The sequence below is a fragment of the Kogia breviceps genome, chromosome 20 (genome assembly GCF_026419965.1).
Source record: "Kogia breviceps isolate mKogBre1 chromosome 20, mKogBre1 haplotype 1, whole genome shotgun sequence".
In the NCBI taxonomy this organism is placed as follows: domain Eukaryota; kingdom Metazoa; phylum Chordata; class Mammalia; order Artiodactyla; family Physeteridae; genus Kogia; species Kogia breviceps.
In genome coordinates this window covers 28,138,872-28,152,147 of record NC_081329.1, presented here as the reverse complement: position 1 = coordinate 28,152,147, position 13,276 = coordinate 28,138,872, and the positions used below count along the sequence as shown (strand labels likewise).

The 13,276-nt window shown below is 34.7% G+C and overlaps 1 protein-coding gene across 8 annotated transcripts in view; it reads right to left on the bottom strand.

Annotated features, from left to right (window-relative positions):
* Positions 1 to 13,276, bottom strand: part of ADAM18 (ADAM metallopeptidase domain 18) — an 84,943-nt gene that overhangs the window by 24,195 nt on the left and 47,472 nt on the right. For all 8 annotated transcript variants that reach the window (XM_067022788.1, XM_067022789.1, XM_067022790.1 and 5 more), the window contains 3 exons: positions 11,555 to 11,750; positions 4,877 to 4,967; positions 4,029 to 4,248 (listed from right to left, as the gene is read on the bottom strand). In XM_067022788.1, the coding sequence (XP_066878889.1) occupies positions 4,029 to 4,248; positions 4,877 to 4,967; positions 11,555 to 11,750 (507 nt within the window). The remainder of the gene's footprint in view (positions 1 to 4,028; positions 4,249 to 4,876; positions 4,968 to 11,554; positions 11,751 to 13,276) is intronic.

Genomic DNA, 13,276 nt, shown 5'->3' with positions numbered 1-13,276 from the left:
GTTTTCTCTTTTCTTGTTGTGGCCTTTTCTTTTCTGCCTAGAGAATTTCCTTTAGGATTTTTTGTAATGCTGGTTTGGTGGTGCTGAATTCTCTTAGCTTTTGCTTGTCTGGAAAACTTTTGATTTTTCCATCAGATCTGAATGAGAGCCTTGTTGGGTAGCATATTCTTGGCTGTAGGTTTTTCCCTTTCATCATTTAAAATATACAGAGCCATTCTCTCTGGCCTGCAGAGTTTCTGCTGAAAAATCAGCTGATAGCCTTATCAGGGTTCCCTTGTGTGTTATTTGTTGATTTTCCCTTGTGGCTTTTAATATTTTCTCTTGTCTTTAATTTTTATTTGTTTCATTAATATGTGTCTCAGTGTATTAATCCTTGGGTTTCTCTTGTATGGGATTCTCTGCATTTCTTGGACTTGAGTGACCATTTCCTTCCTCAAGTTACAGAAATTTTGGCTATAATCTCTTCAAAAATATTCTCAGGCCCTTTCTCTCTCTCTTCTCCTCCTGGGACCCCTTTAATGCAAATGTTGGTGCATTTAATGTTGTGCCAGAAGTCTCTTAGACGTCCCTCATTTCTTTTCATTCTTTTTTCTTTATTCTGTCTTATGGCAGTGATTTCTACCATTCTGTCTTCCAGCTCACTTATTCGTTTTTCTGCCTCAGTTACTCTGCTATTGATTCCTTCTAGTGTATTTTTCATTTCACTTATTGTATTGTTCATCTCTATCTGTTCTTTAAATCTTCTAGCTCTTCGTTAAACATCTCTTGTAATTTCTTGGTCTGTCCCTCCATTCTTTTTCTGAGATCCTGGATGATCTTTACTATCATTACTCTGAATTCTTTTTCAGGTAGTTTGTTTATCTCCACTTCATTTAGTTGTTCTTGTGGGTTTTTATTTTGCTTCTTTGTCTGGAACATTTTTCTCTACTGTCTCCTTTAGTCTAGAAATACACCCACACACCTATAGTCAATTAATCTATGACAAATGAGGCAAGAATATACAATGGAAAAAAGACAGTCTTTTCAGTAAGTGGTATTGGTAAAACCGGACAGCTACATGTAAAAGAATGAAATTAGAACATTCTTTAACATCATACACAAAAATAAACTCAAAATGGATTAAAGTCCTAAATATAAGACCAGATACTATAAAACTCTTAAGAGGGAAACACAGGCAGAACACTCTTTGACATAGATCAGAGCAAAATATTTTTTGAGCCCTCTCCTAGAGTAATGGAAATAAAAACAAAAATACACAAATGGGGCCTAATTAAACTTAAATGTTTGTGCACTGCAAAGGAAACCATAAACAAAATGAAAAGACAACCCACAGAGTGGGAGAAAATATTTACCAACAAAGCTACCAACGAGGGATTAATCTCCAAAATATACAAACAGCTCATGCAGCTCTATGTCATAGAAGCAAACAACCCAATAAAAAATGGATAGAAGATCTAAATAGACATTTCTCCAAAGAAAACATACAGATGGCCAAAAAGCACATGAAAAGATGCTCAACATCACTAATTATCAGAGAAATGCAAATCAAAACTACAAAAGGTATCACCTCACACCAGTCAGAATGGCCATCAACAAAAAGTCTACAAACAATAAATTCTGGAGATGGTGTGGAGAAAAGGGAACCCTTCTACACTGTTGGTGGGAATGTAAATTGGTACAACCACTGTGGAGAACAGTATGAAAGTTACTTAAAAAACAAAAAGTAGAACTACCATATGATCCAGCAATCCCATTCCTGGGCATATATCCAGAGAAAACCAAAATCTGAAAGGATACATGTACCCCAATGTTCATTGCAGCACTATTTACAATAGCCAAGATTTGGATGCAACCTAAATGTCCATCTAGAGAAAAATGGATAAAGAAGATGTAGTACATATATACAATGGACTATTACTCAGCCATAAAAAGGAATGAAATAATGCCATCTGCAGCAACATGGATGGACCTAGAGAATTTTCATATTAAGTGAACTAAGTCAGACAGAGAAAGATAACTATCATATGATATCACTCATATGTCTAATCTAATTTTTAAAATGAAACAAATTCTTATTTACAAAACAGAAACAGACTTACAGGTATCAAAACCAAACTTATGGTTACCAAAGGGGAAACATGGGGGGGAGGGATAAGTCAGGAGCTTGGGATGACTATACACACGCTACTATATACAAGATAGAAAACCAGCAAGGATCTGCAGTGTAGCACAGGGAACTCTACTCAATATTCTGGAAGAACCTATACAAGAAAATAATCTAAGAAAAGAATGAGTATAGTACATGTATAACTGAATCAATTTGCTGCACACCTGAAATTAACACAACATTGTAAATCAACTATACTCCAATAAAATTAAAAGATAAATGTAAAAACATGTTAATGATCAGAGAAATGCAAATCAAAACCACAATGAGATTATCACCTCACACCTGTCAAATGTTTATCATCAAAAGTCTACAAATAATAAATGCTGAAAAGGGTGTGGAGAAAAGGAAACCATAGTGCACTGTTGGTGGGAATGTATTTTGCTATAGCCACTGTGGAAAACAGTATGGCGGGTCTTCAAAAAACTAAAAATAGAATTACCATGTGATCCATCAATTCCATACCTAAATATACATCCAAAGAAAATGAAAACACTAATTCAAAAAGATATATGCACCCCAATGTTCATAGCAGCATTATTAATAATAGCTAAGATATGGAAGCAACCTAAGTGTCCATCAACAGATGAATGGATAAAGAAGATGTGGTATATATATACAATAGAGCATTACTGAGCCATAAATACAAATGAAATTTTGCCTTTTGTGACAACATGGATGGACCTTGAGGGTATTATGCTTAATGAAATAAGTCAGAAAGAGAAAGACAAATACTATATATTATCACATATATGGAATCTAAAATATGAAATGAGTGAACATAACAAAACAGAAACAGGTATAGAAAACAAACTAGTCGTTACCAGTGGGGATAGGGAAGTGGGGAGGGGAAAGAGAGGCATAGGTGATTAAGAATATATATAAAATAAATAAACTACAAGTATATATTGTACAGCAAAGGGACTATAACCAATATTTTATAATAATTTTACAGTATAATCTATAAAAATGTTGAATCACTCTGTTGCATACCTGGAACTTTTATAATATCATAAATCAACTATACCTCAATAAAAAATGTATGTAGATCCCAAACCCTCAATAAGATGGAACATAACTTCCTACTTTTTAAGTCTGGTATATACATAGTGACTTTTTAAAATAAAGTGTAATATGGAAAGAGGGGGAAAAGAGTAATTTCACAGTGAGAAATCTGGAAACATTACCTCAGCCAGGTAATCAAGGTTAACGTCAACATGCACATATACTTGATATGATGAAAGGGCACTTTACCTGTACATTTTACTCCCAAGAACACACAAACCCAATCTAATCACAAGAAAAACATTACAGAAATCCAAATTGAGGGACATTCTACAGAATATCAACCAGTTCTACTCCAAAGTGTCAAGGCCATCAAAAACAAGGAAATTTTGATAAATTGTCAAGAGGAGCTTAAGGACACACATTTAATAAATATCTTGTGGTATTCTGAGTGGAATCCTGCAAAAGGACACTAGGTAAAAGCCAAGAAAATCTGAATGAAGCATGAAATTCAATTAAAAATAATGTATCAACATTGCTTCATTGATTATAGCAAATGTACCATACTGTTGTTAGATGTTAATAATAGGGGTGTTGCTTAGGGGTGAGGTGTTCAATATGGGCAACAGGGAAATCTGGGAGGGTGATAGCATGGTCTAAAACTGAATGTGGTGATGGTTGTGCAACTCTATAAATTAATCAAAAGCGATGAATTGTACACTTACCATGCATGAATGTTATGGCAAATGATACCTCAATAAGGCTGGTTTAAAATGCATTGGTTGGTATACTGGCAAAATGAGTACAAGCATAAAAAAATTTTTTTTAAACACTTAAAATATTCAGTTATAATTACCATTTCAGGACCACACATAGTGCCATCTTCTACAAATGTTTGATCTCTGTCTTCAGGTTTTTCAACTGTGGTCATTGTATCTCTAGGTTTCTTCTCTGTGTTTAGAAATGTTGATGTACATATGTCATCTCGTACATGTGTATAAATCACAGATAAATTTGTGCGTCTTACTAAAGCTTTGTGAGGCCAGGTACAAACTAATTTTCCACATAACATATTGCTAGAAGCATAACGGAGAAGAAAAGTTTCTTATTATTTACAGAAATAATGTAGATTGCTGATATAGCTAAATTTTTTAAGTATTTTACTAACTTAAATCCATATTTCAAAAATTTTCTCTAAGTAAATTTTTTTGAGCACACTGACTCATGTATGATGTGGCTCTTTTTGTTTTGTGCAGAAATGTAGCAAGGGAAAAATTAATCATTTTTGCAATCTGACAGCTATGATCTGTTCTATATTAGCTTCTGAAATTTGAGCAAATGATCATTGGTCTTTGATTTTTTTCATCAGTACAATGGGATAAATAATTCTAACTACAAATATTTGATGTATATAAATATATATTTATAATATATAGCATAAATATATAATGAATATAAAGGACCTAACACAATGCCTACCTCATCCCATCAATAAACACAGGTGATTTTTATGGTCATTATTCTAACATTATAGGTACTGAACACATGTTGTTTGTAGGAAATAGGTAATACTGTTCAGCTCAGATCATGAAACAGAGAAAACTTGTTATAAAATGGCATCTTAGCTTGTACATAACATGTTCCAGAATCTTAGCAATATACAACCTACATTCCAAACAAAATTATAATTTTCTAAATACATACGGGTAATCACAATTGTTTCGGCCACAGTTTCCAAATTTATCTCCTCTGGAATTTATTTCATCAAAACAAGCAAATGGAGCACCTCTAGATGCTAAAAGAAAAAAAGAAACTTAAGTAAGTAAATTACAACACACAGTTCCAATTATCATGATAGAAATAACAGACTCAGTCTGGAAATTATAATGTTATCCCTAGGAAGGTTTATAATTCCCTCACATTAAAAAGTTGCTGGGGATAGATCAAGATTAATTACACGAAGAGCAGCATTACTCAAATGGCTATATACTATTAGAGAAATAAGCAGTCACTGCCTCTCTATTCCTCTAAACTATTTATGTTCTGCCTTAGTTACCTACCAAATGTGAAAATAAAGTTTGCTCTCACAAAAAAAAGAGGAAAGAGATGGGATTTATAATGCAATACTGATAAGAAGCCCAACTGTTCCTATTCCACACTAGAGTCCTCAGCTTTGTTCCCTAGTATCCTAACAATCACTAAACAAGAACTATTGAATTTTAAAATTAGGAAGGATGTGAATGTTCATCTACTTTGGCCATTTAAAATAGTTATATCTAATTTTAAGATCATGAAAAATTAAAAGATATTTAAAGCTGCCCCATCACTCTGACTTGATGATTTAGAGGTGGGTAGTGTTGCTCATTTTAATCACATGTAATAAGAACTGAGATCTTTTGTTGTCACTACTTTTAACTGACAAGGGAATTCTCCTTAGCAATTTCACAGATTTTTATAGTTGGAGAACATGATCTATAAAAACTTCACTCTCTCTCCTAAAAGACACAATCCGTACATATACAATACACTACAAAACAGGCCAAAACAGATCTGTGAGAAGAATCCACCATAATTAGCAATTCTCTTTCGAAAACACCAGCTCCTCAACTAACCAATAAGTACTTAGCTTCTGATTGATTTGCTGCAGTCAAAATATTGATTTGATTAAATTTAATTAAAACTTTCCAACTCGCCCAGATTCTATACAGGGACAGCATTAAGATGATGCAAAATTTATGGTGACACTTTCTTCAAATGTGCAGACACATATGCAGATCTACAGGGATCATGAAAAATATGACACAACCAAAAGAACACAATAAACCTCCAGAAAATGGCCCCAAAGAAGTAGAAGTCCAGGAAATGTCTGACAGGTAATTCAAAATAATTGTTCTAAAGATGCTCAGAAAACTACAAAAGAAAACAGGTAAACAATTTAATGATACAGAGAAAATAATACAAGGATGAATTAAGAGGTTCAGTAGTTCAAAGAGTTAGAAAATATAAAGAACAACCAAAGAGAGATGAAGAATACAATAATTGAAATGATGGGCTTCTCTGGTGGTGGAGTGTTAAGAATCTGCCTGTCAATGCAGGGGACGTGGGTTCCAGCCCCGGCCCGGAAGATCCCACGTGCTGCAGAGCAACTAAGCCCATGCACCACAACTACTGAGCCTGCACTCTAGAGCCTGCAAGCCACAACTACTGAAGCCCATGCACCTAGAGCCCATACTCTGCAACAAGGGAAGCCAGCACAATGAGAAGCCCATGCACCGCAATGAAGAGTAGTCCCCACTCACCGCAAATAAAGAAAGTCCGCAAGCAGCAACGAAGATATAATGCAGCCAAAAATAAAATAATTTTTAAAAAATAACTGAAATGAAAAATACACTAGCAGGAATCAATAGTAGACTAAATGAGGCAGAATAACAAATAAGTGAGCTGGAAGACAGAGTAGTAGTGGAAATCACTTATGCTGAAAAGAAAAACTAATGAAAAGAAATGAGGACAGTTTAAGAGACCTCTGAGACAACATAAAGCACATAATATTCACATTAGGGGTCCCAGAAGGAGGAGAGAGAAAGGACCTGAGAAAATACTTGAAGAAATTATAGCCAAAAACTTCTCTAAATAAGAAAGGAAACATTCACTCAAGTCCAGGAAGCACAGAGAGTCACATACAAGAGAAACCCAAGGAGCAGCACACTGAGACACATATTAATCAAACTGCCAAAAATTAAAGACATAGAAAAAAGCAACACATTAAAAGCAACAAATAACATAGAAGGGAACCCCCATAAGGCTATCAGCTGATTTTTCAGCAGAAACTGCAGGCCAGAAGGGAGTGGCTCAATATATTTAAAGTGATGAAATGGAAAAACCTACAAAGAAGAATACCCAGAAAGGCTCTCATTTAGATTTGATGGAGAGATCAAAAGGTTTACAGACAAGCAAAAGGTAAAAGAGTTCAGCACCACCAAACCAGCTTTACAAAAAATGTTAAAGGAACTTCTCTAGGCAACAAAGAAAAGGTCACAACTAGAAACAAGAACATTACAAAATGAAAAACCTCACTGGTAAGATAAAGGTATAGTAAAGGTAGGAAATCATGCACACACAAAGCTAGTATGGATGTTAAAAGACAAAAGTAGTAAAATCATTTATATCCACAATAAACAGTTAAGGGATACACAAAACAATTAGATATAAAATATAATATCAAAAGAATTCAGAGAAATCAGTAATTGCAAGGGGAGGAAAATACAAAAACAGGATTTTTAAAATGTGTTTGAAATTAAGAGATCAGCAACTTGAAACAATCACAAATATATATAGACTGTTATACAAAAATCTCACAGTAACCATGAACCAAAAAATCGATATTAGATATACACAAAAAGGAAAAAGGAATCCAAACATAACACAAAGATAGTCATCAAATCACAAGAGAAGAGAACGAAAGAAGAAGAAAGGACTAAAAAGACTGAGAAAGACAAACCCACAACAATTAACAAATGGCAGTATGAATATACATATCGATAATTACCTTAAAGGAAAAGGAATAAATGCTCCAGCCAAAAGATACACGGTGGTTGAATGGATACAAAAACAAGACCCAGTATTGTGAAGGCACAAAAACAGACACATAGAACACTATAGAGAGCCCAGAAATAAACCCATGCACTTATTGTCTACAATAAAGGAGACAAAAATATACAACAGAGAAAAGACAGTCTCTTCAATAACAAGTGGTCCTAGGAAAACTGAACAGCTACCCGTGAAAGAATGATTAAAACATTTTCTCTCACCAGATACAAAAATAAACTCAAAATGCATTAAAGACCTACATGTAAGACTGGACACCAAAAAACTCCTAGAGGAAAACATGGGCAGAACACTATTTGATATAAATCGCAGGAATATTTTTTTTTGTTCTCTCCTAAAACAAAGGAGATAAAAGCAAACATAAACAAACGGGACCTAATTAAACTTAAAAGATTTTGCACAGCAAAGGAAACCATAAACAGAATGAAAACACAATATACAGACTGGGAGAAAACATTTGCAAATGATATGACAGATAGGGATTAATATCCTACATATATAAAAAGCTCAGACAACTCAACATTAAAACAAACAAACAAAGAGCCCGATTAAAAAATGGGCAGAAGAACTGAACAGAAATTTTCCCAAAAAGAAATGCAGATGGCCATCAAGTACATGAAAACATGGTCAACATCGCTAATCACGAGGGAAATGCAAATCAAAACCACAGTATCACCTCACACTGGTCAGAATGGCTATCATCAAAAAGAAAATGAATAACAACTGTTGGGGAGGACGTGAAGAAAAGGGAACCATCATACACTACTGGTGGGAATGTACACTGGGGTAGCCACTGAGGGAAACAGTATGGAGGTCCTAAAAAACTAAAAGTAGAACTACCACATGACCCAGCATTTCCACTCCTGGATATATATCCAAAAAAACCCCCCACAAAAACATTAATTCAAAAAGACACATGCCTCCCAATGTCCATAGAAGCACTATTTACAATTGTCAAAGCAACCAAAGTGTCCATCAACAGATGAATGGATAAAGATGTGGTGTATGAGTACACACACAAACACAAACACACATAATGGAATAGTACTCAAACATAAAAAAGAATGAAGTTTTTCCATTTGCAACAACTTGGATGCACTTGGAGGTCACTGTTAACTGAAATAAGTCAGAGAAAGACAAATACTGTATGATATCACTTATATGTGGAATCTAAAAAATATATCAAAGTAGTGACTATAACAAAAAAGAAGCAGACTCACAGATACAGAAAACAAACTAGTGGTTACCAGGGGGACAGGCAAGGGGAGAGGGTCAATATAGGGGTAGGAGGTTAAGGGGTATAAATTGGGTATAAAATAAGCTACAAGGATATATTGTATAATGTGGGGAATATAGGCAATATTTTATGATAACTATAAAAGTAGTATAAACTTTAAAGGTGTGAATTGCTATATTGTACACCTGTAACATATAATATTACTGTATATCAACTATACTTCAATTTAAAAATTAAGGAGAAAATCTCTCCAGACAAACAGAAGCTGAAGAAGTTGATGATCACTAGACTTGCCATATATGAAGTGCTGAAGTGAGTGACATCAGCACTGTGTTGGCATAAGGGATCCTTCCTTTTTGTCCCCCCGCTTAAAAAAAAAAATCCACATATATTTACTACCTATGAATTCTATTTTAGATGCTCATGAAAGCACAGAGGATGGGAGGAAATAGTCCCCAAGCTTCAAGAAATTAAAGATTTAGATCTAACTATATAAAATATGATGATAAAGTGGTAAAACACTAATTGCTAATGGGCTTCAGAGTAAGGAAATGATGCAATGAAGCTTTAAAAATATGTAGTTGGATTATTTTAAAGAAATTTAAAAAGAGGTAGGTACTATATATCAAATAAATTGGTTTTTGTTTTCTAAAAATTTTTATTGTGTTAAAATACACATAACAACGTTTACCATTTAATTATTTTTAAGTGTTCAGTTCAGTGGTTCATTGTACATTCACACTGTTGTGCAACCATCACTACCATCCATCTCCATAACTCCTTTTATCTTCTAAAATGGAAACTTTATACCTATTGAATAACAACTCTCCATTCTTCCCTTCCCCAAGCCCCAGCTACTACCATTCTACTTTCTGTATCTGTGATATTGATTACTAAGTACCTCATTTCAGTAGAATTATACAGCATTTGTCTTTTTGTAACTGGCTTAGTTCATTTAGCATAATGTCCTCAAGGTTCCTCCATGTTGTACTTTGTTGCAAAATTTCCATCCTTTTTAAGACTAAATAATATTCCAGTGTTTATATACAGCACAGTTTGCTTTATCCATTCATCCACTGATGGACATTTGGGTTGCTTCCAAGTTTTAGCTATTGTGAATAATGCTGCTATGAACATGAGTTCATAAATATCTCTTCCAGACACTGCCTTCAATTCTTTGGGGTATACCCAGAAGAGGAATTGCTGGGTCATATGGTAATTCTATTTTTAATAATCTGAGCAATCTCCATACACAGAATAGTGGTGATGCCATTTTAACGTTCTCACCCACAGTGCACAACCGTTGCAATTTTCCCACATCCTCATCAACATTTGTTGTGTTCTGGGTTTTTTTGACAGCAGCCATCCTAATGGGTGTGAGGTGGTATCTCATAGTTTTGATGTGCATTTCCCTAATGATTAGTGATGTTGAGCTTCTTTTCATATGCTTAATGGCCATCTGCATGTCTTCTTTAGAGAAATATCTATTCAAGTCATTTGCCTGATTTTGAATCGGGCTGTTTGTTTTCTGTTGCTGAGTTTTAGGAGTTTTCTATATATTCTGGATATTAATTTCTTATCAGATGTACGATTTGCAAATATTTTCTCAGTGGAACTACAAAACAGCCAGAAAGCAATTAATGAGATGGCATCTGGTAAGTCCTTATATTTGGGGTCAGATAATTCTTTCTTATAGGGGCTGTTTTGTGCATGGTAGGATATTTAGTAGCAACCCGGACTTCCACCCTCTAGAAGCCAGTATCAATTCCACACCAGCTGTGAAAACCACAAAGGCCTGCAGGCATTGTGTCTGGAAGGAAAAGGCCATGAATGCTGCTAAAAATGCTAAAATACACAGGATCCCACACCCCTCACAGCAAGAACTGCCCGGCCTAAGATATCCACAGTGCTGAGGTGGAGAAACCCTGACGTAACTGTTTGTTTTGCACTCACATTGCTTTATGTGTCAAAACAAAAACAGCAATGTTCTCCTGGCGTCAGCAAGGTAACTCCTTAGGAGATAACATTCCTTTCTCAATCCTGTAAGGGTTCATGATGAACCACTACCTGTCTTCTACACGCAGATCTGGACTATGTATACTGTCAGTATGTTACTTTCATGTATAACCCTTTGTCTTGAAAACATATATAACTGTGCCTTGACCTCTAATGGGCAGAACGGTTCTCAGAGCTTTCTGGAAGACTATCTCCTGGGTTATAATCCTCAGATTGGCTTGAATAAAATTCTCTATTTCTTTCTTAGGTTGACTATTACTTAATTTTTTTGTCAATATAATCTTCCAAGAAGCTGCATTTCCACTTGAGGTCTCTCCCTTGTACAAATAAGGATTCCTTATAAATTCAGAAGTTTTTTCTCAGAATCAAGAAAACTTTACTTCTTTTAACACTAATATACATTAGGCCTACTAATAGGATACACTTATTTTAAAATTACACTTACATTTTTGTTTTATAGCATTAAATAACAGAGCTTGGGATCATCAGAATTTAGGAACTAAGAAGAAAATTGCGGTCATTACCTCCTCCAATTAATTTTCTGCACTGTCTGGTAAATGACCGACATCGTCCTTTATAACAGAAGGAGTCGCCAGAATCACAACTCTGTCCATCACGTGCATAAGTGTCAGGCACACAGTGTGCATTACTCCCATCACAGAATTCTAGAAAATCACATTCATCAACTGGTTGCCTACAAGGTGTATTAACTGGTTTTATCTGGAAGAGAAAAGAAACATAAGAAAAAATTACATATAAATGATACCCAAGTTTTCTTTCTCTTCAGGCTTGAAGTTTCCATCCATTTTTTCTAAGTTGCTAAGAGCAATGAGGAAATTGTCTTCTTGTTAACTACTTAAGCATTGCACAGACATTTAGGTGATTGAATTTGTTGTGCATAAAGGAGTGGGTATTGCTTGTGAGAGATATGAGAAACTCAAAGATAAGCAGACTACCATAAATTATAAAAAAGAAAGAAAGTAGAGCTAAGTAATTATTATAAAAATTACTTTCAACCCACTAAGGATATGCTCACATGGGCAGACTGGTTTCTCCATATGCCATCCTTAAAGCAGAAATCAGCAACCACTTACAAAACAATAAATATGCCTCATAAACATTTAGAAAAAAGTTTGCAGGACACATAAGAGAAGGTTTGTTTCATGTACCACATTGAAAACAACTGTAAAAAATAACTTGTCCAATTATATATCTCTGATCTCTTCAGTGCTTACTGTTAGCTCATAGCTTCCAGGGTTCCCTTTATGCATATCTGCTTTTGAAAACAAACATATAAATACCATGACTGCAAACCCTTTCCTCAACCCAAATCCCAATTCCTTATGGCTATCATCACTATCGTACACAAACTAAGTCAAATTTGTTCTGGCTTCAAAGGTCCTAGAGACCCAGATTATATAACATCCACTGCCCTGCCTCTGAAAGAGGGTTTCTAGATAGTTTTCTCATTTATGACAAGTATCTGCTACCAAGGCTTGATTTGTGACCCAAGATATGATCTATCCTGGATAATGTTCCATGAGCACTTGAGAAGAAAGTGTATTCTGTTGTTTTTGGATGGAATGTCCTATAAATATCAGTTAGCTCCATCTTGTTTAATGTGTCATTTAAAGTTTGTGTTTCCTTATTTATTTTCATTTTGGATGATCTGTCCATTGGTGAAAGTGGGGTGTTAATGTCCCCTACTATTTTTGTGTTACTGTCGATTTCCCCTTTTATAGCTGTTAGGGTTTGCCATATATATTGAGGTGCTCCTATTATGGGTGCATAAATATTTATAATTGTTGTATCTTCTTTCTGGATTGATTCCTTTATCATTATGTAGTGTCCTTCTTTGTCTCTTGTAATAGTCTTTATTTTAAAGTCCATTTTGTCTGATATGAGAATTGCTACTCCAGCTTTGTTTTGATTTCCATTTATATGGAATACCTTTTTTCATTCCCTCATGTTCAGTCTGTGTGTGTCCCTAGGTCTGAAGTGGGTCTCTTTTAGACAGCATATATATATGGGTCTTGTTTTGGTATCCATTCAGCCAGTCTATGTCTTTTGGTTGGAGCATTTTAATCCATTTACATTTAAGGTAATTCTCAATACGTATATTCCTATTACCATTTTCTTAATTGTTTTCAGTTTGTTTTTGTAGGTCTTTTCCTTCTCTTGTGTTTCTTGCCTAGAGAAGTTCCTTTAGCATTTGTTGTAAAGCTAGTTTGGGGGGTGCTGAATTT